Source organism: Betta splendens, chromosome 4 (assembly GCF_900634795.4).
Source record: "Betta splendens chromosome 4, fBetSpl5.4, whole genome shotgun sequence".
Taxonomy (NCBI): domain Eukaryota; kingdom Metazoa; phylum Chordata; class Actinopteri; order Anabantiformes; family Osphronemidae; genus Betta; species Betta splendens.
Genome location: NC_040884.2, coordinates 28,962,746 through 28,990,499, shown reverse-complemented (window position 1 = coordinate 28,990,499; position 27,754 = coordinate 28,962,746). Strand labels below are relative to the sequence as shown.

General features: G+C 39.6%; 1 protein-coding gene across 9 annotated transcripts in view; it reads left to right on the top strand.

Annotated features, from left to right (window-relative positions):
• The window catches only part of lpp (LIM domain containing preferred translocation partner in lipoma), a 99,960-nt gene that overhangs the window by 15,228 nt on the left and 56,978 nt on the right, over nucleotides 1–27,754 (top strand). For 6 of the 9 annotated variants that reach the window (XM_029146689.3, XM_055508049.1, XM_029146691.3 and 3 more), the window contains 2 exons: nucleotides 16–61; nucleotides 16,980–17,179. In XM_029146689.3, coding sequence (XP_029002522.1) covers nucleotides 16,984–17,179 — 196 coding nt within the window. In that variant the 5' untranslated portion in view covers nucleotides 16–61; nucleotides 16,980–16,983. The remainder of the gene's footprint in view (nucleotides 1–15; nucleotides 62–16,979; nucleotides 17,180–27,754) is intronic. The other 3 variants (XM_029146692.3, XM_041070322.2, XM_055508051.1) reach the window with 1 other exon arrangement.

Sequence of the window (27,754 nt, the reverse complement as noted above, 5' to 3'; positions counted from 1 at the left end):
CCCTTTTCTCTCTAGGTGCCTGAATTTATCGGCCACACCATCATATAGTGTTAAAATTTTGGTAAGTGCTCATTTTTCTTGCTTTTACAGCAGTTCCGTATTGTATAATTAAAAATAGGCGTATCCTCAAACAAATAATAAAACAAACAATTTTAACTACCAATTACTACTTGATACTGAATTACCTTTATTAAATAAAAAATGGATAGAAAAAATAAAACAGTGCACTTATATATTGCTTTATATATTATTAACAGTTTAACATTTAAAATTAGCTTTGTTTGGTCTGAGTAACTGTTTAGTTTTTGATTTTAAAATATATAAAAATGTTATTCACAGTAATTAGAGTTGAATTCTAAGACACAATTAAAACTACACGATGTAATATTAAGTCAAGCTGTATTATTTTGCTCTATATGATCTCAACTTTCTGTAATTTTGTAGTATCAGTATATTGAAAAAAATTCCAACAACAACAACAACATCCTATTAAGAGGCTAACTTCTCTTATTGCGCATGGTGGTATTATTATTTTTTTTTAGTCCAAAAATCTGGCAATTTTGAATGTATTCACAATTTTGTGACTTGGAAGGTACTAATACAGTTATCACTATCGCAACATGATCTGTCTATTAAAAAAAAAAAAAAGTGGCTTCTCATTGATAGCTTGGGTGGAGGACCCCAGTGTTTGAAGAGAACAGATCTCAGACTGGTCATGCATCAACTCATTGTATTGTACGTCAAACCAGTTGAGGTAAGGATAGATAATAGCCATCTAAACCTCTAAAACTCTTTTGAGCACCTGATGGACAAATATAGGTGAGTTTTGCCCAGTGCTGGGCTCTGTGTTCTTTAGTGTGTAAATAGACTTGGGTATTCATATTGCATTTGTTGATTGAATTTAAAACTGCACTGCATCTGCATCATAGTTTGTTCAGTGGCAGAATGGTGTCATGACGACACACCATGTTCCCATGACACACAACAATTTTGTTTTATAATTTTTTTTTTAATTAATTCACTTTCGTATTTGTGAGGAAAAGAACCCATGTGTTGTTGATTGAAATAACCCTCTAATCCAATGAAATCGTCTGGTTTCCTTTTTCACAGTTCTCAAAGATAAACTAAGAAGTATAGTGGTTGTTCTGTCAGTGTTTCTGTTTCCTCCAACATATGAACTGATTTTGATGCATTCTAGTCGATAAAGATTTTGCACACAACAAAAGAAAACGCTGTAAAGCAGTTCAGGATTTTTACTGGGCTTTCACACTTAAAATGTGTCACACTGAAGAAGTATGAATAAAATTTTAATGTGACACACTGTGAACATCCTGGAGTTCATATTAAATTTATTTTAAAACAGCAATAAACACTAGTGACCTAGTTTGTGTAAGTTTCTGGAATGCCATCACCAACAATAAAACAAAAAAAGGAATAATCAATAATGAAAATACCCAATACTAAAAATGACGCTCTATCTAAGTATGTTTTTGGTAAATTACTTGAGCCTTAGCTGATGCTTTGTTTCCTGATTAGCTGACTCTTTGTTGGCCTTGTTTCTGATAAGCTCCTTCACCAGCCACATCAAAACTATATTTTGCATGTCCTGATAACACTAATGGTCCTCGCTCTAATTGATTTATAAAACTATTTCATCAATGTTTTCATCATGCTTACGTGTTTTCTATTGTAATGGAACAGTGTAGTGGTTTGGGTCTATAATACCCAGTCATTTACTACTATGACAGTACTTGTAAAGTAAAGACTGCAGCAAACAGTGTGAATGCAGACATTGAAATTACAAAGGCTCTGAGGTGTCTGTGCTTAGCAAAGCATGCACTGTTGCTGAATGCCAAAATGTGATGGATTTCCAAAAGCAGATGGCAAGGTGCTCATATGGGATCCTGGGCTCTTCTTCACTGAATCTGAAAATGCTGAGCAGGTGGTGCAGCAAACTTCCTTTCCTGCCGCCGCTTCCATTAACACACTTTTATTCTTCTAGTAATAATAAGCTTTTAGTGCCCTCAGAGATATAGGGCAGAAAAAAAACTCCCTCTTTTTTTTTATTAGCAAAACACTGCAGCCTTGACACATCGCACTTCAGCAACAGCCCAAACCATAAGGCCCCCAGTGTGAGCGTGTTTTATGATCCGATGAGTGTCTGAAGTTCTGTCTTTATTAGACACAGGTTTAAATTTGCATATCTGTAGTTGTTTCCTTCCAAACTTTGAAATGAATTACATTTGAAGACACAGACACAAATTTATTGATGACTGCACAAGATATCTTACTCGAGCGTTGTCAACATTTTAAGTCATAAATGTTAGACAAGCCCTTTAACTTCTTTGAAATGTGTACATTTAGTTTGGTGCCAGGAAGTGTTTTGTGTGTTGAACATTGCCATGGAAACGTTGGGCATGCACTTTTCACATTTTTCAGAATGTGTGTCAGGGTCATCAGCGATGGTAAAATCTCCCCTTGTGTCTTACAGTCTAAAAGAGCTGAGTGATGCTTTGTGCTTTCACTTGCTGATTTAGAGCTTTTTACATTTCTTTTTTACTCTTTCAAGTTGGCCCTTATTGAATGGATTATGAAGCATTGAGATGTTCAGCTGTATATGTCTATCTTGTGCATTTTTATTAAAAAACGTTTTAACATCTAGTTGTAGAAAAGTTCTAGATTTATTCGTACAATAAATCCTGAGCAGCAGAGAGCTCTGCAATGACAGTTAGATGAATAAGTTTGCCAAAAAGGCAAAATATGCACTGATACAGTTTGACCTTTCTTGCAGGCTTTGGAAGTTGTTTGGAAGTGAGTTTTCCCACACTATGCAATTTCTGAAGTTTTCCCTTGACTTCATGTCTCAAGTGAACAAACGCCTAATAGTCTGACCCTGCTACCAGAGTTTGACACAATCTCTTCACATTAAGATGGAATCATGAAACCTATTTATGTTAAAGCATTTATAAAAACCCTACATGCTGTAGCTTTAAGAAGTAAAATAGTGTTTTATTCAGTGATGGCCAAGAATTCAGTCAATAAACAAAAACAGAGAGTTGCATGCTAAAGGCTGAACCAAACTAAAAGTGTTGTGCAAATCTATGTAGGTATGCGTGCTATGTCTAACTCATACTGTATGCACGCCATCACATTTCTGCGCAGAATACAGAAGGCAAATAGTAATAACACTGAATCGCTAGTGTCTTGAGCCCAAATAGTACCTTAATACACGATTAGGCGACGGAGATGCTGTGAACTTAACTTGCCAGGGATGGTTCTGTTTTCTGTGTTTGTTTGGATTCCTGGCTCGCAGTTTTTCTGTTTGGTCCAGATTCTTGAAGCACACATCAAATCAGCGGATGACTAGCAAGGCTGGCTGCCAGCTGAATTTCAAGAACAGTTTAGCTTCACTGTAGAATATGAAATGCTTAACTCTTTGTTGGACTTGACTAGAGCTATAATCAAAGGGTTTTCCTTGACTCATAGGGACTTTATAGAAATGGAAAAAATCCTTAAGCTTTTGCTGCACTTTCACAGGATGCACTGAGAAATTGTGTTCTGTATAGTCTCATTCTCGTATTAAATGGAGATTCATTTCCTTTTTCCAATACCAGCCTGGTGAAGGTAAACGTCTTTTGAAAAATATATCTGTGATTCATACTGTTCCTCAGATGTTCTTGCCATCCTGATAATCTCAACATGCATTCACGCTTAATATAGATTTTAGGATCAACACCAAATGCGTGTTTGTTAGGTGTCTGCTTGCAGAAATACAATGGAAACACTATATATTATTATTATTATTAGATTATATATTGACCTAATACAATTCACATACAGTTTCAGTTTCATATAAATGTCAGTATTAATGTTGGTCTTTTTTGCTGTCTATTAATAGCTGGTAACTCACCTAAATATTGCCATTAGAACTATGAACTATTCAAATCATAATGAAAATATTGGTTAGTTCTCAAAGAACTTGGAATAACCTAGAATAATGTGTTTGATCACTAATGGGAAATAGAATAGCATGTCTTCATGTACTGGAATCATGTTGATGAGCCCTGTCATGGTTTTAATGTCGATTGCAATAATTTTTTAAGCCGCACATTCTCGGTAAGATGAGTTTTTTGTTGGGGGTCAAGACATTTCAACATGATATGAAGGAGCACAGTGATCACCTGACTGGGTGGTGCAGTACACCACGTGGATAATAATGACCACAGGCTACATAAACTTGCCACCCCAGACAGTCGGACAGAACTGAGGAAACCCTCTGGATAGAAGGTGAAATATCTTCAATTAGAGAAGCAAGTCCATTTCCACTTAACAGGACTTTTGAAAAACATTTTAAAAGTTTGACTAAAATTACCCATAGATGGTGCCTCTACTACAGAGCTGGTGTGTTGTTGAGGCAGCCACAGTAAAAAGCAATAGCTGAACCACTGACCCTGGGGTGCACAAATAAAACACTCCACCAACTGCATCACTGCTCCTGAATCTTCTTTGAAATCTAAAGAAAATATAGCTGCAGGTAAATAAAACCAGCTGAATTAATATAGGTTACAAACAAAATGGATATACTGTAACTGGCCTTCACATGCCGACTGTGGAGTCAGATCCATTATTGGCAGTCACCTTTCAGCAATTGTACAGTAAATCAGCTGTTTAACATCAGACTGGAGTAGTCCACATATAGCACCTATGATGCCGACACAGTGAGCACGAATCTATTTCACTGAATCAATGCCGCTGTGTTGACTGGGAAGGGCCCACCGCGCTGACAATGCAACGGAAAATAATGGTATATTGAACGGCATGTGGTACAGCAGTTGTACCTTTTGTTCACAGCTCTGTAGAAATGCTTGATGGCTGTTATTAAGCGGCATCATTACCCACCGAGAGCAAAGGTCTCCTCTTAAACTGTTATTTCAGTTTCAAGAAAGTGGAGCACAACACTATATCCAGCCGAGCTGTGATCACCTTCTCCAAGGAAAGTGATGAGCGGAAAACAAGTGTATAAGACCTTCTTAAAATTGACACATTAGATTAGAGCGAGCCGAGAGTGATTAAGGGGCTGACATAGATACTCTCGCTGGGGTTTTAGAGGGACCACTGAGCGGGTTTGGATTTGATCTTAAGCAGCCGGAGCAGATAAACAGAAACAGGCATCAGTCAATTAAGTACTAAGCCTTCAAAAACAACTAGTTTAACTTTGCTTTTCAATTAATCTTCTTTGGGTGTCACCAAGGGTCAGAGCGCTGCAGAGTGAGCAGTGGAGAAGTTAAAGATTAAGTAAGAGGCCAAACAACTGCGCCTGAGGACTAAGACCCACAGCATTTATCCAGGCCTCACTGATGCTGCACAGATGCTTCTGGCCAAGAAGGATTTCACCACTTGTTTTCCAGCTTTTAGTTCAACAACATAAGATTTATTTTTTATAAGTGAATGTACAAATCCATTATAAACTCTTAGAGTTCCACAATGACCTGCATTTTTATTTATTTATTTTTTTACAAAACTTTTTAGGAACTTATAAAAATAAAAACACACTGACGTGTGATATGTTTGTCAGACTGATCTGTATGAAATCCCTGAGATCCACTAAGATTTGTGGGAGCAAATCTGTGGATCTAGATAATCACATCACATTGTTTACTGTAGGAACATGTGTTTTCAATAACAAACTCTCTCTCTCTCTCTAAATCTCCATCTACCTATCTCTACATGTCCCTTCTGATCCCATCGCCTTTTGCACGTTTATATATTTGAATTGAATAAATGTGCTGTGTTCGATCACTTGGTTGCCGTAATGTTTGCCTCCTCCAGCGGCTGAGGACCATGTACTGAGCTCAGCCATTGTTGCTGTTTTTACGATAATGAAGAGAGTATGAGGAAACCCTGGCTCAGTGTGACACCAAGTTATGGGCCTTAAGCTCCTCATTGTTATGTATCTGTGGTCCTGCAGTCCAGCACTGCAAAAAATAGAGAGACTGGAGGAAAGGCTGTTGTGGCTCCCGGCGCATTGAGCCTTTTTGTGCTCTTGAGAACTGTATCAATACCTTTTAAGACAAGACAACGGGGTGGAAGCGCCTCCCCTTTCTGTTAGCCCATTTTATACGGCCAAACCCAAATGGTTTACTCTAGGTACAATTGCAAAGCAGTCTCTGTCTGCTGCAATTGCTTAAATGGTAGCTCAAGTATTTTGAAAAAGCTCAGATGAAATCATCTTGAGCTTACAGCCCTTTCACGTCTTTATTTCCCGTGCTGTGCTAAGGGGATTCTTGAGCAAAGTCATCTGTATTCAGTAAACAAAGTGGTATTGATGAGTTGATTCTATGTGGCTTTGCCAGTGAGTGAGCCAGCAAAAGGATTACGTCCCCAAGCCAAAGCCCAATAGAAGTTTGAAAAAAAGGGGATAGATGTGCAGTGCTCATTGTAGCTGTGGAGGATAAGCCGTGTTCAACATTAAAATAACAGCTCAATACCTGTGTTATGAAAAGGTTTGGAACTCTTGAGTGGTAAGTGCTTAAGTGGAAAATACCTGTTTACTGTCACAGAATAACAAACATGAAGTTTATAGGCTCAAGTATGTTAAAGAGTGGCTGCTTTGTCCTAGAGCTGGTTTGACTTGATGTTTATGATGATAGCAGCTCGTGGAGCACTTGTATTTGTTCTTCATTAAATGATGAATTTAAGGGGCCCTTCTTTGAGCATTGAACTCTAAAATACTAGACTGGTACAGCAAAGTCTACTTTAATGATGTCTCTTTAATGCTGTTTTGTCTTGAGTTGCTCTTGTAACAGTGCAAAATCGGCAAAGCTGAAAAATACCTTTCATATAATAGTTCTCATCACTTTTTCTGTACTGTACCTGTATTGTACATGGTCATCATACAATAGTGATACAAAAACCTGAGATGCTAAAGTAGATGCATTTTAAATGTTATTATAAACATAGGGAGATGACCACAAGCATTCCAATCACCCTACGTTTTAAAAAAACATGTATTCAGAACTGATTTACAGGTCCTACACCACACGTGTACAATTACAAAGACACACACAGCTGACAGTTGAATCCCCCAAATTACACGCTGGCGTCCCTTTTTTCACATTTCACTGCTTCAGGCTTCACCAGTGTGAGCGGTTATACTCATATGGCCAAACACTTGACGTGTTTGTGAGTTCAGGATCATAATTAAGTCTGTCCAACAGTAAAATGTGGGCTACTACTTTTGTCATTGGATGAGAATTCCAATCTGTGAGTGTCTTCATAAATTACATTTTAGAAAGTTTTTAGAGTCACTGTGTTTTTGCTAGAGACACCCCAGTCAACTTAATTATCACCTACACGACGCATCGTAGTCTGTCCTTGAAACCCGAGCCCAGTTGTGCGTGCGTTATAATCCAAGGCGTCTCTCTTTTCCAGTCCTTGCTCCATCGTACAAACTACATTCATACAGTGTACAAAAATACAGAGCCGGCTGCTGTACTCCTCTAGTATCGGTCTACAAACGGACCCTGCTGAGAGTGGATTCTCAACATCAAGAGCTCACTTTGGAAAATGAAAGGTAGCAATTAACACATCAAGGTTGAGCATGGTATCATGCTCATTTTCCTCTCTTTAGACTATGCAGGTAGATACATAAAAAGTCCTTCAGTTGTAATGATAAGCATTTCCTCAGCTGCGATAAGAAGCCCTGGGATAAAGCATGTCAGATGAGGCCAATTAATGATGGCTTGATGTGATGTTTCATCTGTTCAAGGCAAGTTTGCAGCTCTCCGCTCTCGCTGTTGTCCCCCTTCCAGATAAGCTTTGCTCTGTTTAACCTTGCCCGAGTCATGCTTTAAAAGCAAAGGCACATATCAGCTACCTATCTGACAGTGACATGTGCAGCCGTGGGCCAGCGTTGGATAATGGTCCTTCATTGTCACCTCTGCAGTTTGTAGATTAACAGTTTGTTTTAATTATGAGCTAGGCCACACAGCAGGCGTGTTTAGAGGCAAGGACCAGTGACCCCCCTCAGCTTCTCGGATTGACAGTCTAGAATGTTAATTCACGCACATCATGTGGCTGAAGACATAAGTGCAGTGTGCTAAAACGGGAACGCACACCATGATACCGAATGGTACTGTAGGCTTGTGGTGGGTTTTTATATTTTTCAAACTTAAACACAGAGTTAAAATATCCAGGATAGGTGAAACATCCTGTCTCGGTCTCTACTTGAATGATCCTGGCTTATTCCATTGCACGTTTGCCAAGCAGGGCTAAGGAGCAGTCCAGTTAAACCCTGTGTTCACTGGCAGGATGAGTGTAGTTTAATAGGGCACATGTATCGATCACAGAATTACTGATTAAACATAGACTAGACTCACGCTCATCAGGTCAAAGTCAAGTCCAACAACATTTTGCAAGGCTGCCTAGTGACGTAATTGGGATTTTAATTGAAAACGTATCTCATCTTGTCTACACTGATTTTAGCATTTGTGAAAATATCTAGCGTGAGGCCCTGGCCACCAAAAGTGCAGAAGGATCAGACCTGTGCCAGACCCAGTTAGCGCTCACCTGAGCATCCGAGGCCACTGGCTTTAACAGTGACAACCACACCTCTTGGTGATTATAGAATAACACAGCAATTCTTCTATGGTTTGACAAATGCATCCTGTCCGAGTCAAAGAAACCGAGCAACATTTTATTTGTTTGGAGAGCATTAAGTAGAGTCTGTAAGCGGTAATGATATAAACACAAGTGTCAGTGCCTGGGCTGTGTGCCCTGGGGATGTGAGAAGGTAGAGCTCAGCTCTGAAGTGAAAGCTCTGCTGCTGCCTCCACCTGTTTGTGCACTGAAATAACATCGTCCTTTTCCCCGTACACACCACACCAACGTACCAGGCTCCTATTAACACAGAAGGCTGTTTTGAAAGAGCAGGAGGAAAATAGTTATTTTTCTGTGGGGGAGGGTCAAAATGGAGAAAAGAAATGAGGTTCCCCTGTCTCAACATAGATCTCAGTAGTCTTGGCTGCACTTTATGTATGAATTAGCAATTATTTGTCACTTACCTAAAATAATTTTTTTATGGCTATGATTTAAAAGAGTATTACTCAGCACAATATTTGTGCTTTTTATTAATGTAGGGAATATTTTATTTTATTATTTTATTTCAATAAAGTAGTCACTTGATTGTTTGGTCATTTACTGCCTTTTTGAATAAAATGTGAAATATAGAGATTTTTTCTCTTTGTTCATTGTTGATGCAAATATATATTTTAATCTGTTATCTACCACAGCCGTATGCACAAGATGGTTAAGGTTGTGTTGGGATATATTTACAGCTGTCAGTCACTAACCTCCTGAGACTCAGATAAGATAAACTCCTGAGACGTCGCATCTTACCACTTGCAGTATCAAGGAGCACATACTCCAGTCATGCAAGCCATCCAATTCTATTTGATACATCCCAAGCCAATACAAGCTGTCAGTCAGCATTAAAGTCAGATTCACATATTTACAGAAAAGTTGTGCTGCTGTCATTAGGGAGCAAAGGCCAACAACTCAAGTAAACTAAGCAACAGCTGTTTTAAAAAAAAAAAAAAGTCACGCAAAGCTTGTTAGGAAGTTTTTAGGTGTTGTTTTAACCAAAACCCCAACCGTCTAATAGAACAGGAAACATTTATGTCCAAGTGCAGGAATAAATTTATTTTGATCCAGTTATTCTAAAACCGTAAAATAATTTTAATTAACACAAAAAAGACAGCTGATGAGTTCATAGGACAGCGACAACCAAAAAAGTCTGCAGGCCAGTTCGCTGGCCCACTGTCACAAATGACGCACATGGGACCAACAGACGAAACAATCACGGACATCTTGTAGTTTGTCCAAACATAAGCTGGGGTTTCGCATTAAAGCTACCTGTAGAAGACGCTTGTAGTCACAACCTCAGCAGTTTCAGTGAATGGGAGCACAAAATAAGTTCACCTGTGTGATCTTCATGGGCCGTAAATGTGTGCCTGATCTGAAATGACAGCATTGTTTTGCATCATTTTGTTGGAATTTTTCGGTCCCTTTCTCCCTGCTTTGCACATTTTGCATAAGCGAAACACAATCTAGAGTGACTTGAATGTCTGTGAAACTTTCCCATTCTGTCTTGCGCAAAAAAAGCTCAAACGTCAAACAGCGTTGAGCAGCTACTGTACCCTCTAATGGAAACGGCGTGGTGTGATGAATTTCACATGAGATATTGCTTTAAGCTGTTTTCAGGTTAGGGGTATATTCTACAGTACATAATGTGTGAACAGGTAAACATAAGAGAGCTTCTCTGCAGAGCTACATTATTCATTTTTCCCTATTTGTTATTAGACATCCTGAAGGTGGAGCGAGGCGAGATTGTTACTCTTTGTAGTAGTCACGGTTCCAAATCATATTTGTAATGTTATCATCTGGTCGGGGTCCTCCTAATAGCTAATGGGGAAAACAAATCAGCATTTAAGTGTGTTTATCGTTTAATTACCCCTCACCTTATCCATCTGTGTAATTAGCCTAATAATGAGAGACTTCCAAAACCCTGCCTGATGCTCCATGCGGAGCAAGGCAATAAATGTTTATGGCCTTGAGTGCATATGTTTCCCCATCAACCAGGCCAGGTACACGCATTTTGTAAAACATGTTCTAATACTGGTCCCGTCAGTGATGACTGCATCATTTGCAATTAAAAATGTAGACCCCCTGATAGTTTAAAGTGCTGATTCCTTTCGAAAACAATTGGGGAGTGAGATAATGTGCTAATCAAGTTGCCCTGTGCAGATACGTTTTGTTGATATGATAGAATACAAAGAACACACAGTTGTACAGTTTATGTAGACAAGTAACTGTTTATGTCTGTTGCTGCAACTGGCCCAACAAGTTTGTCCTCCACCCTCCGGGGGAGCGCTGGTGTCAGACTGGGATCAGCCCCTCCCGTTGGGGTAGCTCGCCGTCGGAGCGTAGACGCGATGAGTTGTGATTGAGACCCTCTTCTTCACGGAGCCCGGGGGCACGGTCGCTTTGACGCAGCCAAAAGGTGATTTTGCCTGCTAGCTTTTTTTGCTCCTGGTTGTCATGGCTGGTTTGTGTAAAGTGGCCAATGCTGTTGCCAGGACCCACTTGCAGCAGGTGACTCCAACACAGAGGTGTTGACACAGGACGGATTGTTGGATGCTATTAGAGGTGAAGGTGCCTGTAATGTATCAGAAGACCTTTTTTTTTTTTTTCCACAGAGAAGTTGGACTGTGGAGTCTCTTTTGTAATAGCTCCTGTTGTTTCGAATTTAAAACTTTTCAGAGTTTTAAATTTGAAACAAGTGATTCATTTACTGAGCTTAACTATTTTCATACATGTAGAATTCTCATTAGACTATAGACAGCTTTTCCTGAGGTAATTACAGACTACTGAGTCCACTTCACGTGTTCAATAAGGATAACAAAATAATAAATCACTATCTTACCCTTATGCACAGAGAGACAAAGATGTTCACATGGTTTAAACCTTAAGATTAGCAGTCACTATGTGATAAAGATGTGATGGACGTGTATTGGTAAAACCACTGATCCATGGTTATGTGATTAAATCCATGTTCTGTGATCATTTTTTTTTTTTTTTAAACAAGATGAATTCTATAGACCTAGACGGTAGAGGAATGAAATCTCACAGTGTCACTAGTGAAATTGTATTGTTTGCTTTTGAGCCCAGATAATCTTGTCATGTAGCTGCACTGTTTGCAGTGGCTATGTTTCAGAACATGATGTTTGACTTGCCCAGTCCTCTGATGCCCAGACACCACTATTGCGCCTCAGCTCTTAAATTTTTAATATTTGGAAGAGGCACAAAACAGTCTTTTGCTTTTATTAATATGTCAACACGTGTAACGGTGTCAGACATCCGGCCCCTTTCAAATATTTACCCTCCTGCAAAAAACATTTTGATATCCATAATGACCACTTGAACCCTTTGTTCATCCCTGTTTCCAAACATCGCAGTGTGGGGAGCGAGTGCTTGTTTGTGTGATGTATTAGTGTGTTCAGCCATTCAACCGGCCGAATGAAGCAGCGGAAGTTGAACGCTGAGAAAACTCCACAGCAACGTTTCGCAGATGGGACCTTAAATTTTTAAAGCGGTTTCGTCCGCATGGCTGGTCCTCTGCTCGTTGCGTCACGAACCGTGAGTGCTAATCCCAGTCGCTTACCAGCGCCTCGATCTGGCCTGAAAACCCCGCCAGCCAAAGGGTCCCTCCGTCATCATCTCTTTGGTGTCTTTTTGAAGTGATGTTTTGATCGGCGCCTAGTGAACCGAGTGCTGTGTAGTTTTATCTGAACTCTCTTCACAGTAAGAGACACAAGGTGCACTCATTAAAGAAATGTGTAGGTTTAGTATAGTAATTGGCTTAATTGACTCGTTAAGCCAAATTCAGAATATAAGCAGCGCAGGCGTGTATGGCTCTGTGCTTTGTGTTTCACAGCAGATTTCTACTGGAACTCTTAGATTTTCACAGTTACACACAAGTACAGTCAGATGTGTGTGGTCACAGCGTAGCTTCTCTGGAGCAGTGCAAGGTTCAGGGCAGTGGAGAAAAAGGCAAGTGGTGCTTATCCCACTACTCTGTCCTAGTAGTCTCAATAATTTCTTAGTCATTGAATATAATATTATAGTTCAGTCTCATTGTACAGTAGACCCAAAGCTGCTATAAATACACAAACGGTAAATCCGGTGACTAAGTGTGACTTTAGTGATGTGACTCACGCAGTAAAAGAACGTTATCAGTCCCACACATCTAGTGCTTTTCACATCATCAAGCTTATTCTTCTAAATTTTTGTAGTATCTGCAACTTTCAGTCTCATTTTTTAATAAATGAAAAGCCATGAGTACTTGAAGAGCTTCAGCTCTTGAACGTGAGTCTTCCAACCACTAAGGTTTGTTAGAAAGCATGTGGTGCTTTTCCTCCTCACAGCGTCTGAACCCTGCTGCTTTAAGCTGGAACCCCATACGCGCCATGCTTCTCTTTGGATGGTTTTGTTTGTGAGCTTCCTTGGTGGATATGAAAGATTAATGCGCCAGAAACACCTGCGGTCGTTCCTCAACGGCAGCCGTAAAAGTGGAGGCGAACAGCTGCGGGAAGACGGCCCGACTGCCGTGGCCCCATAAAGCAAACTGTTAAACAGGGTGTCACTGCTTTGTGACTCATCCTGTAACTGCAGCTAATGCACTCTCCCTTCACCAGATTTAAAAAAAAAAAATCATAAATTATTAATTGATTAAAAATAAATATATATCTCGACCAACTGTAGGTCATATTGCTGACTTTAAGCAGTGTTTGTGTGCTCATACATGCATTTTGTGCTGCGTTGTTCTCTCTCCTACGAGACGAGACTTGTACTGCTCATCACAGGAAGCATCAAAGCTTGTCCAGAATAGCAGTGGCCAGATGCATAATTGAACTTATTAGATAGCAGGAGCTCACAGAAGTCAAAATTAAGTGAACCAAGAAGCGTGTTATGTTTAATTATCAGGCTGTTCTCAACAATGCTAGGAGAGAGAGCCTGGAATTATACGTCCACCTTCTGTAGAAGCATTGTTACTTTATGTTCAATGCATATGCATAAGTATATACATATGTTTTACTTCTATTATTCCTAGACCCTTCCTGGATGGTGGAGGGTACTCCATGATTCAATACACTCTACTTCTCTGTACAGTTTGTAGTCTTTTAACTGATCCGAGCCACATTAGGCCGCATTCCCTTTAGTAGATCTTGAATGTAAAAGAAACGAGAAAGGCAACAATTGTTCAAACAAGTCCCTGTTTAATAAGCAGCAGCTAATGAAGTTACACTAGAAAATGTGCTCATGGGTTTTATTGAGGGAAAGCACCAGGATAAAGCACGCTGGTATTCAAAACCCAACACGCTACACGAATATCGAACAGGAAGTGTGTGAGGTTACCACGAGGTAATCACTAATATGAATCACATAGCGTTCTGTCATTTACGGGTGCTAAGGGGGACAGCGGTGCTCTTGTAGTCTTTGGTAGCTGGCCCTTCCCTTTGCGAATGGTAAAATGAGAACATTATTATTAATAAAATATTCATACAGCTCCTTATTCCAGACTCAGTGTGACCGCTTTCATGTTGTATGGTTTATGAAGAAAACGAATAAATGCATTATTCCATTAACCTTGTAGTGTAACAGGAGCATATTTGACCACAACTAGTTTGAAAGTGAGGTGCTAATGCAGTAACTGCTTATTCCATTCAGTTACACATATAAACAACCAGTATTGTAAGCGGAACAAAGACTTGTGTAGTGATAATATTTTGTCTTTGTCACAGTTCACATAGACAGCAGTTAAATGCAAATACTGTGGATTTTAACAGGCGTTCTTGTCGTGTAGGTAGAACTGTGAACTGTGTAGAAATTAAATATTAAAATGACTCATATTAGAGAGCTGCGCACACAAACATACTGAGCCTTATCGAGTGTAAAAGTCACCGTCGGGTTTCTTTGGGCGGAACTGCAACATGAGTCACTGAGCCATATTGATCAGTCACCTAATTAAGTGACTAACGCAAAAAGACGCAGACGAGCTCCGTCGAGCCCGGCCTCTTTACATGTTGTCTTCCTCCTCGAACACGTCGCCCCTCAGTCTAAACATCAGGCTGCGCTGGACATTTTATTTTGGCACATGTCCCACAGTGTCAAAAGATGAGGCCGTATTATGAGTTGACAGATTGTCAGGATCCGTCGGAGTGTACAGTCCTCTCGCTTTCACTTACATATCACATCTGATGTCTTAGAAGTAGTCGACAGTATGTAATTCCTGCCCTGAGGGAGAAATCAACACTGTTATGTTGTGAGGCTGCTCACATTCAGCGGCGATGTGTGTCGATTTGTCTTCGCTTTTCCAGCTTTTAAATCTGGTGAGATTCTCCTGAATGTGCATGTTCTGTTGTCGACAACCTCCACAAATAGACCAAAACCATCAACAGAGTGATTGTGTGCTTGTTTTTTTTCTCCTTTCAATTAATGCCCAAAAACTAATTTTCATACAAGACATATCATTCACATTAGTGGACTGGCTGACATACTCATTTTAGAATAAAGAGATAACACATATCTACCTAGTACATAATAGTGGAAGTGATTGTGACTCTCAGAAGTAGAAATATGCCAAATACTGTAGATGAAAGTGGGTCATTTCTAATTTGTCAGTTCAGAATAAGGATTAAGTTCAGATTTGACCAATCAAATAGAGGCATGTCATTAAAGGAAATCTATGAATCACTCTACTAATTATATACTGATGTCTTCAGTGCACTGGGTTCAGGTTTGTGTCCCTGAAATGGCCCTTGAACGGCCTGTGTTGAAGGAAGTTTATTTGAACAGATGTTCACTTTAAGGCTCAGAACACACAAAGTGACATCCCACTGTGAATTATTTGCAGTCATCAAAGAATGCATCCACAAACGGAAACAGAATTTCTCCCATTCAACATGTTGTATATTGAGTCTTACTCACACATGCTAAGATCATTGCCTCCCCCCCTTCCCTCTCTTTCGATTCATCTTTTATTTTGTTAGCCATTTGAGCGTCAAGAAATGAAAGCATTTGCATTGAAAGGACAGGTGGGTGTGAGACACCAGCGCCGCGTCTGAATTGTAGCATTAAGAGCAGAGGGAAAAATATCAAAAGTGAGAACCATTCAGACGGCAGGAGGAGCGGGGATTTGAGCAGATATTAAAAGATGATTGTGCGTGGGCTTCTCTGCTGTGCTCCGGAGAAAGAATGTAAACCCCGTATCAGTCAGAGTGAGGATAATAAACAGCAAAAAACATCAGAACGCAGCACAACAAACACAAAGAAGGATGGGAAAAAACGCGGTGTATAAATAGTTCAAATATTTCAAGTGATTTCAGAATGCTGTGGTGAAATCCTGCTTGTTTGTGTCCTCAGCCGCAGCTCAAGTTCTTTCACTCTGTTGTTGTGTTTTTCCACTGTAACTGTATTAAGAACACAAATAAGTCAACATGTCAAATAAGTTGAAGTCACCCTATGCATCATCCATCTAGTAGCTCCATATTCCAGTCCTATGCTTTAAAAGTGTTCATAATATACCAACTGAATGCATTTAGTTTCTCGTAAAATCGTCATTCATAAAATATAATTGGAAACTGGAAATGAAGCAATACATGTTTAATTTTCTACATGACTCAGATCAGTGTTGTGCCAATCCTGAACTTGGATTTGATCTTGTTTTTGACAGCTACATCAACACTAACAAATCATTGATGGTTACATCAGTATTACAGCATTTTTCAATACTTCACTGTTATGAAGTTGTCTTGTTTTTAAATGCTTTGTTTCTGACGCTCTTTGTCTGGCACATCACTTTTTTTTATTTGTTGCTTTTCTGTAGGCCGTGCAATAAAGGATGTGAGGAACAGAAAAAAAGCTCAGTGATTTCCTACTCACTAATTGGACACTTTCATATGTCAGGGCACGGCTTAATATGTTATTTTATTTTTGTGAAATAGTATAATCACCTGTCTCACAAAGGCAGAACTGTGAGGGGGCAGAGAACCTGCTATGTATTTGGTGAAGTTTAGAGTCTTTCTCTCAAACAGATAAGCTGTACCTGAATGCATCACACACAGGACACACTGTCCACACACGGGAAGAGTCAACCCTGCGTTTGGAAAATTATCTCTGCATGTACACAAGACTTTGTGCCCATAATGCCCATGCTGTTTCCCTCCAATACTACGCTCGGCGCTGTCTTTAGCAGCGGACAGTGACACAGCTTCAGAGGAGGACATTTCTATCCCTAATCCTGTTCCATCTCTTGTGTGATCTTACTGGATGCAGCCACTTTCCTCTACTTTCAGGTTTCATTGGTGTATTTCTCGTATTCACCGGTCAGCCTTAACCACCTAACAACTCTTTCTTTTCAGAATCATGTGGAACCCAGCAAACAGTAACAATCAAGGGGGACAAGTGGCTGCCAGGATGGAGACCACTCCATCTTTGGGTAGTGCAAGCATCTCCATCTCCCAGCAGCAGTCACCCAAGAAATTTGCCCCCGTGGTTGCACCCAAGCCCAAATTCAACCCGTATAAACAGGCCGGAGACTCCAGCTTCCCTGACCCTGCAGGTAACAAAACCATTAGTTACAAATGAACCTCTGTGCTTACTACTGACATTATTATTATTATTATTATTATTATTATTATTATTATTATTATTATTATTATTATTATTATTATTATTATTATTATTATTATTATTATTATTATTATTATTATTATTATTATATGTAAGTCAGCCTGTGTGTAGGGCAAAATACAGTATTCTTCAGTTTTAGTCTACATTCACTCCCAATTCCTTGTTTTTCTCAGCAATAAACCTTGCTCACCTTTATCTCTAGAACAAGTGAACCTGAGTGGGTAGTCTAAAAGCAGCACGACTTTAAATCAGCACACAGCTCCAACTTCAAATGTCTTCCGCGATTCACTTTGTTTCTTGGTTCATTTACTCACAAAAGGCAGTTTTTAGAAGTAGCCCAGCTCCTTGTTTTAGCCTATTGTCGTTTGCCAGATCGTGTAACTCTTCGGAGTGAGTTCTTTGTTACTTTCAGTACTTTGAAGTCCATTGGTTTAAATATGTGGCTATGGTCTAGTTGGGGAAATGGAAACATTGAGTGATGCTAGAAATACTGACACTGTGGCTTGCTCTGGTTTCTAGGTCGTTTTTGGTGTAAACTGTGAATGTTTTAGACGTTACTTGAGACGGAGGCCCTGCGGTCGGCCTAATTGCTAATGAACATACAGTGCGAGTGCTGCTGTTGCGTTCAGGAAGTTGTACAGTACATTGTCTGCTGCTTCGGGTCCCATGGGAGTTAATGGTTTGTTTTTTAAAATGGGTATCAGTGTTACCAATCCACATGCAATAAATATGTTTACTCACTGAAGATTTGGACTATAATTAAATTTATTTATTCACATAGTCCCTCTGTGTTTCTATAGCCAGGCATTGAAAAGATGTGTATTCAATAACCCAGTGTTTTGGTACACAAACAGAGCCTGTCCTTGTAAGAGCATAACTCTGTTTCTGTTTTACATGAGACAGATATGACTCCACAGTGCACTAACTGCTTTTATGAGAATCTTTGATGAGTAATATCTGTTGACAGTGTGGGCTATATTATCAGATATACTATTTAGTTTCCTCTAAAAAGATTTTCAGAGCCAAAAGCACTGATGGAACACGTTGAGAAATGGAATGTGTGTGTATATTGTTGTATTTTTAATCATAAGAGCATTGTAATGTAAGTAATGTCTTTTATTTAAAAAACAACAATAAAACAATAAAGGCATTATTGAATTTGAAAATATAAACACAGTGAGTTGGGGTCACTATAAATGTACTGCAAACTGAGATTTTCAAACACCTACTCGGTGCTGTTTACAGGCACGTTAAATGCATTGACGCTTATAATTTGCATATGTTCAAAGTGACTGTACAATAGTGAGACAAGTGCACGCAGCGCCCTGTAAAGAATGTTTGCACCAAAATATGATAATTATTCTTCTGACTCCACTTGCACTCATGTGAAGCGTTCAAATGCAAGGCGTTACAAAGGCAGAACATGACAGCAGCAAATATTATACGCCCAAATATCAGCCCACCTTCCCATCTGCTATATGCGCTGTAATGTGAACATTATCTAGACCCTGTGCCCTCACCCCCTCCCAGAGAGCCCTGGATTTTCAAAAACGGGGGGAAACGGTTATGAAATTCAGCAAGCGGCGAGCGCAGTGCCAGGCTGAAAACACGGCTGTCTGTGGGGGTTTGTGGTTTGAGTTGTGGACCTGTCTGCTGCTCCAGATGTTGGCTTTGTGAAGTTTGTTCTTAGACGACTGCTTTTTCTGTTCTGCCCACCGCTGAGGAAAACAAACGAGCAAATAGCTTTGACATTGTCAGCTGTATGTTGTTGTCGGTCCCTGTACCTACAGTACGTAATTGTTTGTGTTGTTGCTTATGGCACAGCTGGAAGAGTTTTTTTTTTTTTCAATGATGGGACACATGCAAGGCATGCAAGACTTTTTGGGGGAGAATTAAAAATCACGTTCTAGGAGAGGAGCAACACTCATGATAGTACATAGGAGCAACTAGTGCGTCTGTTCTCATTGAAACAGGTTAATTCTTGATTTGGGTTTAAATATTTGAGCCTGGTCTTACTAAAATAAAGTTTGCTAGATCCAGTGTGGGTTTAATAGAAATGCATCACTTCAAAATTTCAAAATCCCAAAGAGAAAAAGGTAAATGTTAAATAATTAAGTTTCTAGTTTTGCTGTTTTTGCAGCACATTAACTTTGTAGCTTGAGGAAAAAAAGCTGATTTTTACCCCCAGTTGATGATTTGTGGTGTCATTAAAGCTTTGTAATTCTAAAATGTCATTCTGCTACATAACATTTAATCCACACTTAATGCCACTGTCTTATTTCTCACAATTAATCACTGTGTGGGTATTAAGAGGATTAATGAAACAATATAAAATGGGGCGGGGATGCCGCACTTTACGGCAGCTGATATAATTGAAGTGAGATTATTTTTTAAATGTTCAACTTTTACGCATTCACTAATATTGAAGCCCCATTGCTAATATCTCGTGGCCTCCGTGACCTTAGAGAACACAGCTAATCCGACTTCTTCTGTTGTATCTTCTTAACCTGTTCACATTCTGTGTCACGGTAATTACCTAAACTGAGAACTGTGAACATTTAGCCTTCATCATAAGACATCATAATATGAAGTGGAGGTCACTTATGCTGTTGACGGAACTGGGAAATAAGCAACCAGTGCTAATTAATAATTGACTTGCAGCTGTTCTCAATGTGTGTCTGGACATTATTCTGTTGCTCATACAGTATTTAATTTCATGCAGGTTGCAGCATCTGGTGAAGTCTAAACGCTATAATACTATGACTTATGATTATGTTTGTTTTAAATATTTCCACTCACTAATGACAGCGATTGCTTGTTGCTAGTGTTTTGAACATGCATATATGGAAAGCCATCATCAGACATCTCCACTTGTCAAAGGATAAGTCGTCTTTATGGACAGATTATCTGGGGCTCTGTTCATTTATTTATTTAATATCTTTCACATCAAATGTGGGGCCTGTCTGATGTAAATTGAGGATTAGCATAAAAATTAGGGACAAGTCAATTTGGCACATGCCCCCGCTGTCCCTTTTGTCTAGCAGGGACCCGTGTCGGGGCTGGAGTGAGCAATCTGAGGCCATGTGTTGTGCAGACAAAGAAGGCGGGGTGGGGTGTGGGGGGCTCTGCCCTTAGATTTTAGTGTGTTGTCAGGTTGTCCTGATTAAAGCCCCAGGAGGAGGAGGAAGTAAAAGACATATAGGTCTCAGACTGAGACCTTTCACTCAAAATCCTTTACAGCAGATCAGATTTGAGGGTTTATGTTGATCTCATACGCTACATGTGCTGCAGGAAAGGTCAGCCATAAATGCTTTATGAAATATAATTTATCCCTGCTTTAGTGGCCGCAGCAGCTTTGATGGAAAAACCCTGGGTGCGTCTGCATATTTACACCAGAAGGAAGACAACAACATGGAAGTTCTGATTGTGTGATTAATCTTTGTTCGTACCTTTGAGGAGTCATGATAACTGTACAAGGTAATGCAATCCGGTGCAATGTGCCTGCAATAAAAAGGCCTTTGTGAAGCATGTTGGGTCGAGTTTGTTAAAGCAGTATTGACATTTTCAGTGCTCGTCTGCTGCCAAGTACTGAAAATAATGTGAAGGAGCCCCACGTCGGCCTAACAGGTGCACGCGCTGATGCTCTGTGGCACAACAGCGCATCATTGTTGAGCGGGATAGAGGCCTCGTGGCTCCGCGCGCGCCCCAAACGACTTCCTCTGCTCCTTGACGTGCTCCGTCCTGGTTCGCACGTTCAGCCGTCCACGTAGATCGTCACTTGCCGACGCGGGACTTCTCCTTTTCAGTGTCCACTGCACACGAGAACAGAGAGTAAAACGGGATGTCGCAGACAGAGGTCACTTTCCCGAAACAGACTGGGAAACGAGTTTCGGTTGACTCTGAATTTCACACATGTTGTTTTTTTTTTTTTCTCAATTGCTTTTTGACATTAAAATCTATAGTTCTCCATTTCCCTCCACCTCTCAAGTTGCATTGAGGTGATGCTCTTTTTTGCTGTGTATTCGTTCAGAGCTGTCTGCTTACTGATCTCAGTCATGTGTATAAATGGGGACTTTTTTCCTTCTGTAAGAAGTGAATGTACAGTGTTTACATTCATTTAGTGCGACTGACGAGCGAGAGCCGAACAGAAGACAAGTAACACAATGGCATTAGTCATTTTTAACAGTTTCATTCACATCATTAGAATATTGGTGATGAAATCTCTAACCTAATGATTTTTAACGAGCTGTTTTCCCTCATGGTGTTCGACTGCTGATGATCAAGCTCCATGTGCTTTTCTTGCAGCAGGATAATCATAGTGAAAGTTAAACAGCCGAGAAATGCTTTTTTTTTTCTTTATTTAAACAAAAAATGAAAAAACTTTTACACTAAGTTACCAGAAATGCGCTAATTGTTCGCTTAGAGCAACTCAAAAGTGTTGAACATGTGCATAAGCTGTTTTTATTCCTCTCTGCTTGACTGGCCAGAGGCAAACTGTCTACCGGTTGTTATGTCAGAGTCCCTCATGGGTGTCACCAGGAGAGTTTACAGGAAACCCAGCCACGAGTGTGGCAGCGTCCCCATAGAAACTACAGGCTTGTGCTCTGAGCAAACACAAAGGCCACTTTTATCTAAGTGCCAACTAGTTGTACTCCATGTGCAGCGTGTGCAAAATCTGCAGCGTATACAGATTTTTTTTATACGATGTGGTTCTTTTTTTCCAAGTTTTGGTTTGTTTTGCGTATGTTATTAGCTAATGTCATCTGTCTGCTACGAATATGGTATTTTACTTCTATCTCACTTCTCTAAATTTCACCGTCATCCTAGTCGTAGTGTTATGAAAATACGCTTTCTTCACATCCTGTCTGATTATGAAGCCCGCACTTTGAAACAACAAAGGAAGTTTGTATGAATAAAAGCCTTAAATTTGTAGGTTACACGGGTAAATTTATTGAAACACCTGCTCTGTTATGACTGTGTGCCATTGTTTGTTTTCTCAATGTGTCTTAAATCCGTATTCAGTTATTAATAAGCCCAAAATGTTTTTCATGGACACTAACATGGACACGCGATGGTCGCTTCCCTGCTCTTATGCTACTTTGCTGCATTGACAGGTCATAAAGCTGTGGGATCTGTGTGTTTAGGTGGAGGTATTTGACACTAGACGTTCACAGGTTGCTCTTAGCGTGTCAGCGGAAGCTCGGAAAGCTTTTGTCTTGTGAAACTGACTGAGTTTACACAGCGGTGACATTTGACTGGCTTCATTTATCCTCTCTCTGTGTTTGTTTATAAGAAATGACAGTGAAGCCTCCCCTCTCCGTCTTTGATGAATCACACTCGCACTCATCAGCAAACCGTGCTGACATCACAGCGCACGGCTCCGATTGCTCGGCCCACTTAGGTTTCAAGTACCAGAAAAAGGCCTGCTCGCCCTTTTCACAGCATTTTGTTTGCTTTGTTTCAAAAGCCTAATCCTCCCATTGTTCTTCATTCCCATGTCTCCTCACATGGGAGTTCTCCTTAAGAGTGTCAGAAGCCAATTTTGGTCTTCACACTTAAAACAAGTGCATCTCCAAAGACCTCAAATCCCTCCCTTGCATCTCTAAACCAAATGAAGTCATAAATCACTCTTCTGTACATATCATGCTAATTAGGAGCAGGGCTCAGCTGCTCATCTCCAGCGGAAGACGGGGGAAGAAAAAGGGTCCATAATTATGTCAGAACAATGTGCTCCCAACCTCTGCCACAGCGCAGTTGGACCTGCTACATTATGTGAAATTAAACATGGGAACTGACACCCAGGACGTGAAGCACTTGTCTATTTTGTTTGCATGAAATGGTAGTTTTTCTCCCGAATGTAATTAAGCTGTTGGATTTTTTTTATTTTTATTAGTGATTCCTCCAGACTGCTTTGAACCATCGAGCCTCATTGGTGGTATGCTCTGCTGAGTTATGTGTAAGGCAGTAGTGCTCTGTGGCCTTGTTCCAAGTCTTTAAAGGCCAGATGGCCCCTGCCGAACACGTGTAACTCTGATAATAATGTCCATATGTAAATCCGTAAACATATGCTACTACGAGACTACTACTATTTTTTAGAAATACAAACAGCTGTTTTTTTTTTTTTTTTATAATATGTCCGTCATTTTAAAGGTGGAATTATTATTAATTTTTCTGGATAATCTCCATTTGGGTCAATGCGTTTTTGTAGAAACTTTTGTAGGCACTTTATAATTCAATAATAATTCAACCTTTAAAATGTAAATATTCTAGTATTTGCGCCTTTAGTATTCCTCGCCAGCAGAACTACTTGGACTCATTTGTAAGAAACAAACAAACTAATTGAATTTCTTTTTTTCGCAATCACTTCATAACAAAATGATTGGTTTCAGAGCATTTACACATTTGGATTCAAGTATTGTGCCATTTTTAGTCACATACAGTACTTGAAGTGTTTATAAATGTATCACTTACTTGAAAAGCAAAGTTTAATATTAGTCTCATTGTCACAGCTGGATCTGTCTCCATCCTTTTATCATTCCCTCAGCAATACTCCACTTCTCAATAACCAATTATACCTCTTACGGCCTCTCAAATAACTTAAATCACTGATTAGGATTCCATCCTCACAAATCAGCTACTTAAAATTAATTGCCCAATAAAAAGAGGGGAAGTTGTCGCGTTAAGTAGATGTTCCTGCTGCTTCTCTCATTAGGACTCACTTGGAGCTCTCAACTCCCCATTGTCACAAATGTAGAAAGCTGCATTCACAGCACGCAAGTTGTTCTCCCCGTGCCTGGTTCAGAGCATTTTAAAGCGCCGCACAGCTCAGAGAACTCGCCCAGCTCGATACCGTGATGATTTTGACTTGTTAGAAATAGCAGAAATGTTGGGTGCGTGGCTAAAGCGACCCTTAAATTAGTTTTTTGGTGGCTGTTACACTTGGCAAGGTAATAAATTTCATTGATCGCTGCTGGCTGAGCTCATTGGTGAAACTGCTGGTGGTGGTGGTTTAGTTTCTTCCTTTTCTACCACTCTTTTTACATATGGAAACTACTGTTTAAATAAATAATTTACTGCCTGAATTTATGTAACACATGCTTTGTTAAAAATATCTTTAAGTTGCTTTGAGACCTTGTGTGACAGGAACTGATCCTAGAAACCAAAACTAGAACCAGGTGCTCAAGGAAACGCAGGTGTACTCACCAAGTTCTTGAAAAGTTCCCATGGTTCTGTAGAATCACCTGACATCAGCCTGCCTTTAAGCTGTCTTATACTGTAGTTGTGCCCCATTACTCAGCAATTGTCTCAGTACTAAAACAATTTTAGATGTTTAAGTATAACCTTATTGGCATCATGGGTCATTGACATCTGGGTTATCTTATGTTATTATATTGTACTGTGTAAAATGTGAGACGTAAAATTGTTCACTAGTGGGATTAAATGATTAAAAAACTTTCATTACATTCAACAGGACTAATAAAATATAGAAATGCAAATTTTGAAAAGTTATACTGTCTGCTGTGGTTTACCTATGTAGTTTGAAGGCATTTAACATTTGTTAGTTTTAATACTGTAATTATATTTAGAAGCAAATCTTTGACCTTCACAGATCACAAACACAGCCTCCTGGATTCAGCTTACTAAACAGACGGAGAAAAATCTGTAGCTATTAATGGATTACAGCATCACACTGACAATGAGCGATATGGTGAGGTTTTTAACCCATGACATCCTTGTGGAAGAGCGATTGTTTGAGTGGATGTTCATTCTGTTAGTGTAATAAATGATGATGGGTTCTGACAGCCAGTGCCATTTCAGATCTAGTTCCAAGCAGGCAACGTGCCAGGTTCCTTAAAAGTCAGAGGCCAAAGGAGTCTGTTATTAAATGAAGCGCTCTCTGTTTATGCTCTTTTGGCTCACCAGAGGAAAAAGGATTAGACTTGTAGAAGCACAAGACTATTATACAACGATGGCAGATCAGCATTATTGGCCTGAAGTCTGTGAAACATACAGTATTAGTTAAAGACTAGCCACACTGGAGGAGAAAAGGTCTTTTGTTAAATTTATTATTTCTGTCCAACGTGTTAAAGTAAAAACTAGTTGTAGCAGCGCAGGATGGAGTTTGCCTTCAGGTAACTCTAAGTACACTGTGTACGACCTCAACAATTTATTTAATGGCTACTACTAGCAATGGAGATAATGCCCGATGCTACCACAGATCCTTTTTCAGACATCAACACAAAGTCGCAGATGCACACGTGATGTGTTTTTCACTTTCCTGTAGCTGGTTTCACCCTGCTTACCCTACTTTTATGCTGTTTATGCTGCTGAAGCGCGGCAGTGCACCTAGAAAGGAAGCGAATAAGATTGAAAGCTAGCAAACGGATGTAAACAAATGCAGAGTTTAAAATATGACATCAACTTTGTCAATGTTTTATGGGATTGAAAATGCATTTGACATTGTTAATGATGGTGATAGAAACATTTTGCAGGCAGGCTGAATCAAAATAGTAAGTTTTTGTATAGTATTTGAAATAGTATAGAAATTGTATAGTATTATAGTATAGAATACAGTATTAAAGTGTGTACATTTCCTGGATGATGTACGGCATTACAGCTTGTGTTGTAACTACCTTTTGACCTGTGCGTGTGCGTGTGCGTGTGTGTGTACGTACTTCCCACACAAATGTCAAAGACACGTTGTGCATTTCTGCTTTTTCCTTAACCAGAATAATTTACCACATGTATTTCAACACGTACATGTATATAATAAGACAAAAGTATGAAACAGTGGGGATACTGCAAACTCTGTGTTAAAGTGTTAAAGGTTTAATGACCACATACAACTTTGGTGCTGACTGCAGTCGTTGATTGCTTAGAAAGAAGCATGGAAATAGACAAATAGACTGCGAGTACTTGTGTTTACACGTCTCAATCCTAAATTTCTGGCATGAGGATACTGGCAAAATTAGGTCAGGAAGGGAAATAACCAGAAAGTTCCTTTTAGCAAAGATGCTTAATGACCTCTGTTGCAGCGAAGTCTTGCTCTCCATTGGCCCACATGCAGATCTCCAAGACACGTCTTTCTGAAACCTTAACGACTGGTGTGTTTCCTGAAATGTTAAGTCCAAAACCTCAGCGATGTTCGAGAGAAACGTACATGAAACTTAGTTTTAATTCTCAGTAAGCCTCGATTTACAAGTGGCTTATATCCTTGTAAAGAAGCAGGAGGGGCAGGGCCTCGTTGTCCAGCAGCATATTTTATTTTCTCTCCCAGAGGTTTAGAGGAGCTGTTACACTCTGGAGTTTCAGCGGAGGTCGCAAGGTTATTGCATAAACAATTCACACGGAGGCCCCTCCAACACCCAGAGGGAATGTTTAATGCAATGCTCACGATTTATGCAGTGCTGTAATGCTCGAGATGCAGACATGTGTCCAATTTTAACCATGCTGCATTATCCTCCTGCCTTCACTTTGTCTCTCTCTTTTTTTTTTTTTTTTTTTTTTGCCTGTTTTGTCGAGGCAGCTGAAAACCCTGCGTAATTAATTTGGTCAGCTGCACTGGATAAACTGCATTGATGACATCAATTAGATTCTAATGAAAACAGATAAAGGCCCATGGAAAGCAAATGGAATTTCTGAACAGGGCTCATCAAAGTCTCAGCATTGGAACAAATTCCCATTACGTCGCATAAAAGCCTTTAATTTGCAAAGCTCATGTCTGGTTGGGTACTTAGAAGTACATGGTCAAATGATTCGGTCTTAAGTCCTGTGCCCAGAGAAGCCAAATCACTTTTAATTTGGCACGTAACTCCTTATCCTGTCTGAAACATGTGGCGGGATGCAATCCTCAGATTAGCATGGACTTTACAACTACACATTTGCCCCCCCCCCGGCAGAGCAATCACCTAGTCCATCCCAGTTGTAACACAACATGTACATCTCCAATCTCAGGGGGAAAAACACATGCTTACTTCAGATTAGTGCTTCTTAGTTAACCAAATTGCTGCAATTATGTGTGTCAATCCATTTACGTGGGATGATAAGGCTTCACCTCTTTGTCTTTCACTCTTTTTTTTTCTCTTTTGCAATAACTGCATAACCTCTTTCAAATGTCTGCTGTGATTTTATTCACATTTATTAAATTATTCTAGTAGAATTTCTTTTTTATCCAGCTGTTCCTATTAATTCAAAATCCCCAGGTGCTGCCTGTGTCGTATTGTATTTTTTTGGAGATCTTTAGAACCCCTTTAAAAATGATGGATAACTGCATTTGAATTAAGGTTAGTCACCATTTAATAGTGAGGGGTCCAGTGTGAGAAGTGTGGAGCCTTAAACTTACCAGGTGCCATCCTTCACCATGTTACAGTGTTTGATGAGTGACACTAGTGGTGTGGTTCACAATATAATGTGCATTGCTGTCTTAAAATCTTATTCAATTATTAAGATTGAGTTTTTTTTCTCTAATCTATACTATATATATATATGTGATTTTTCAATGTCT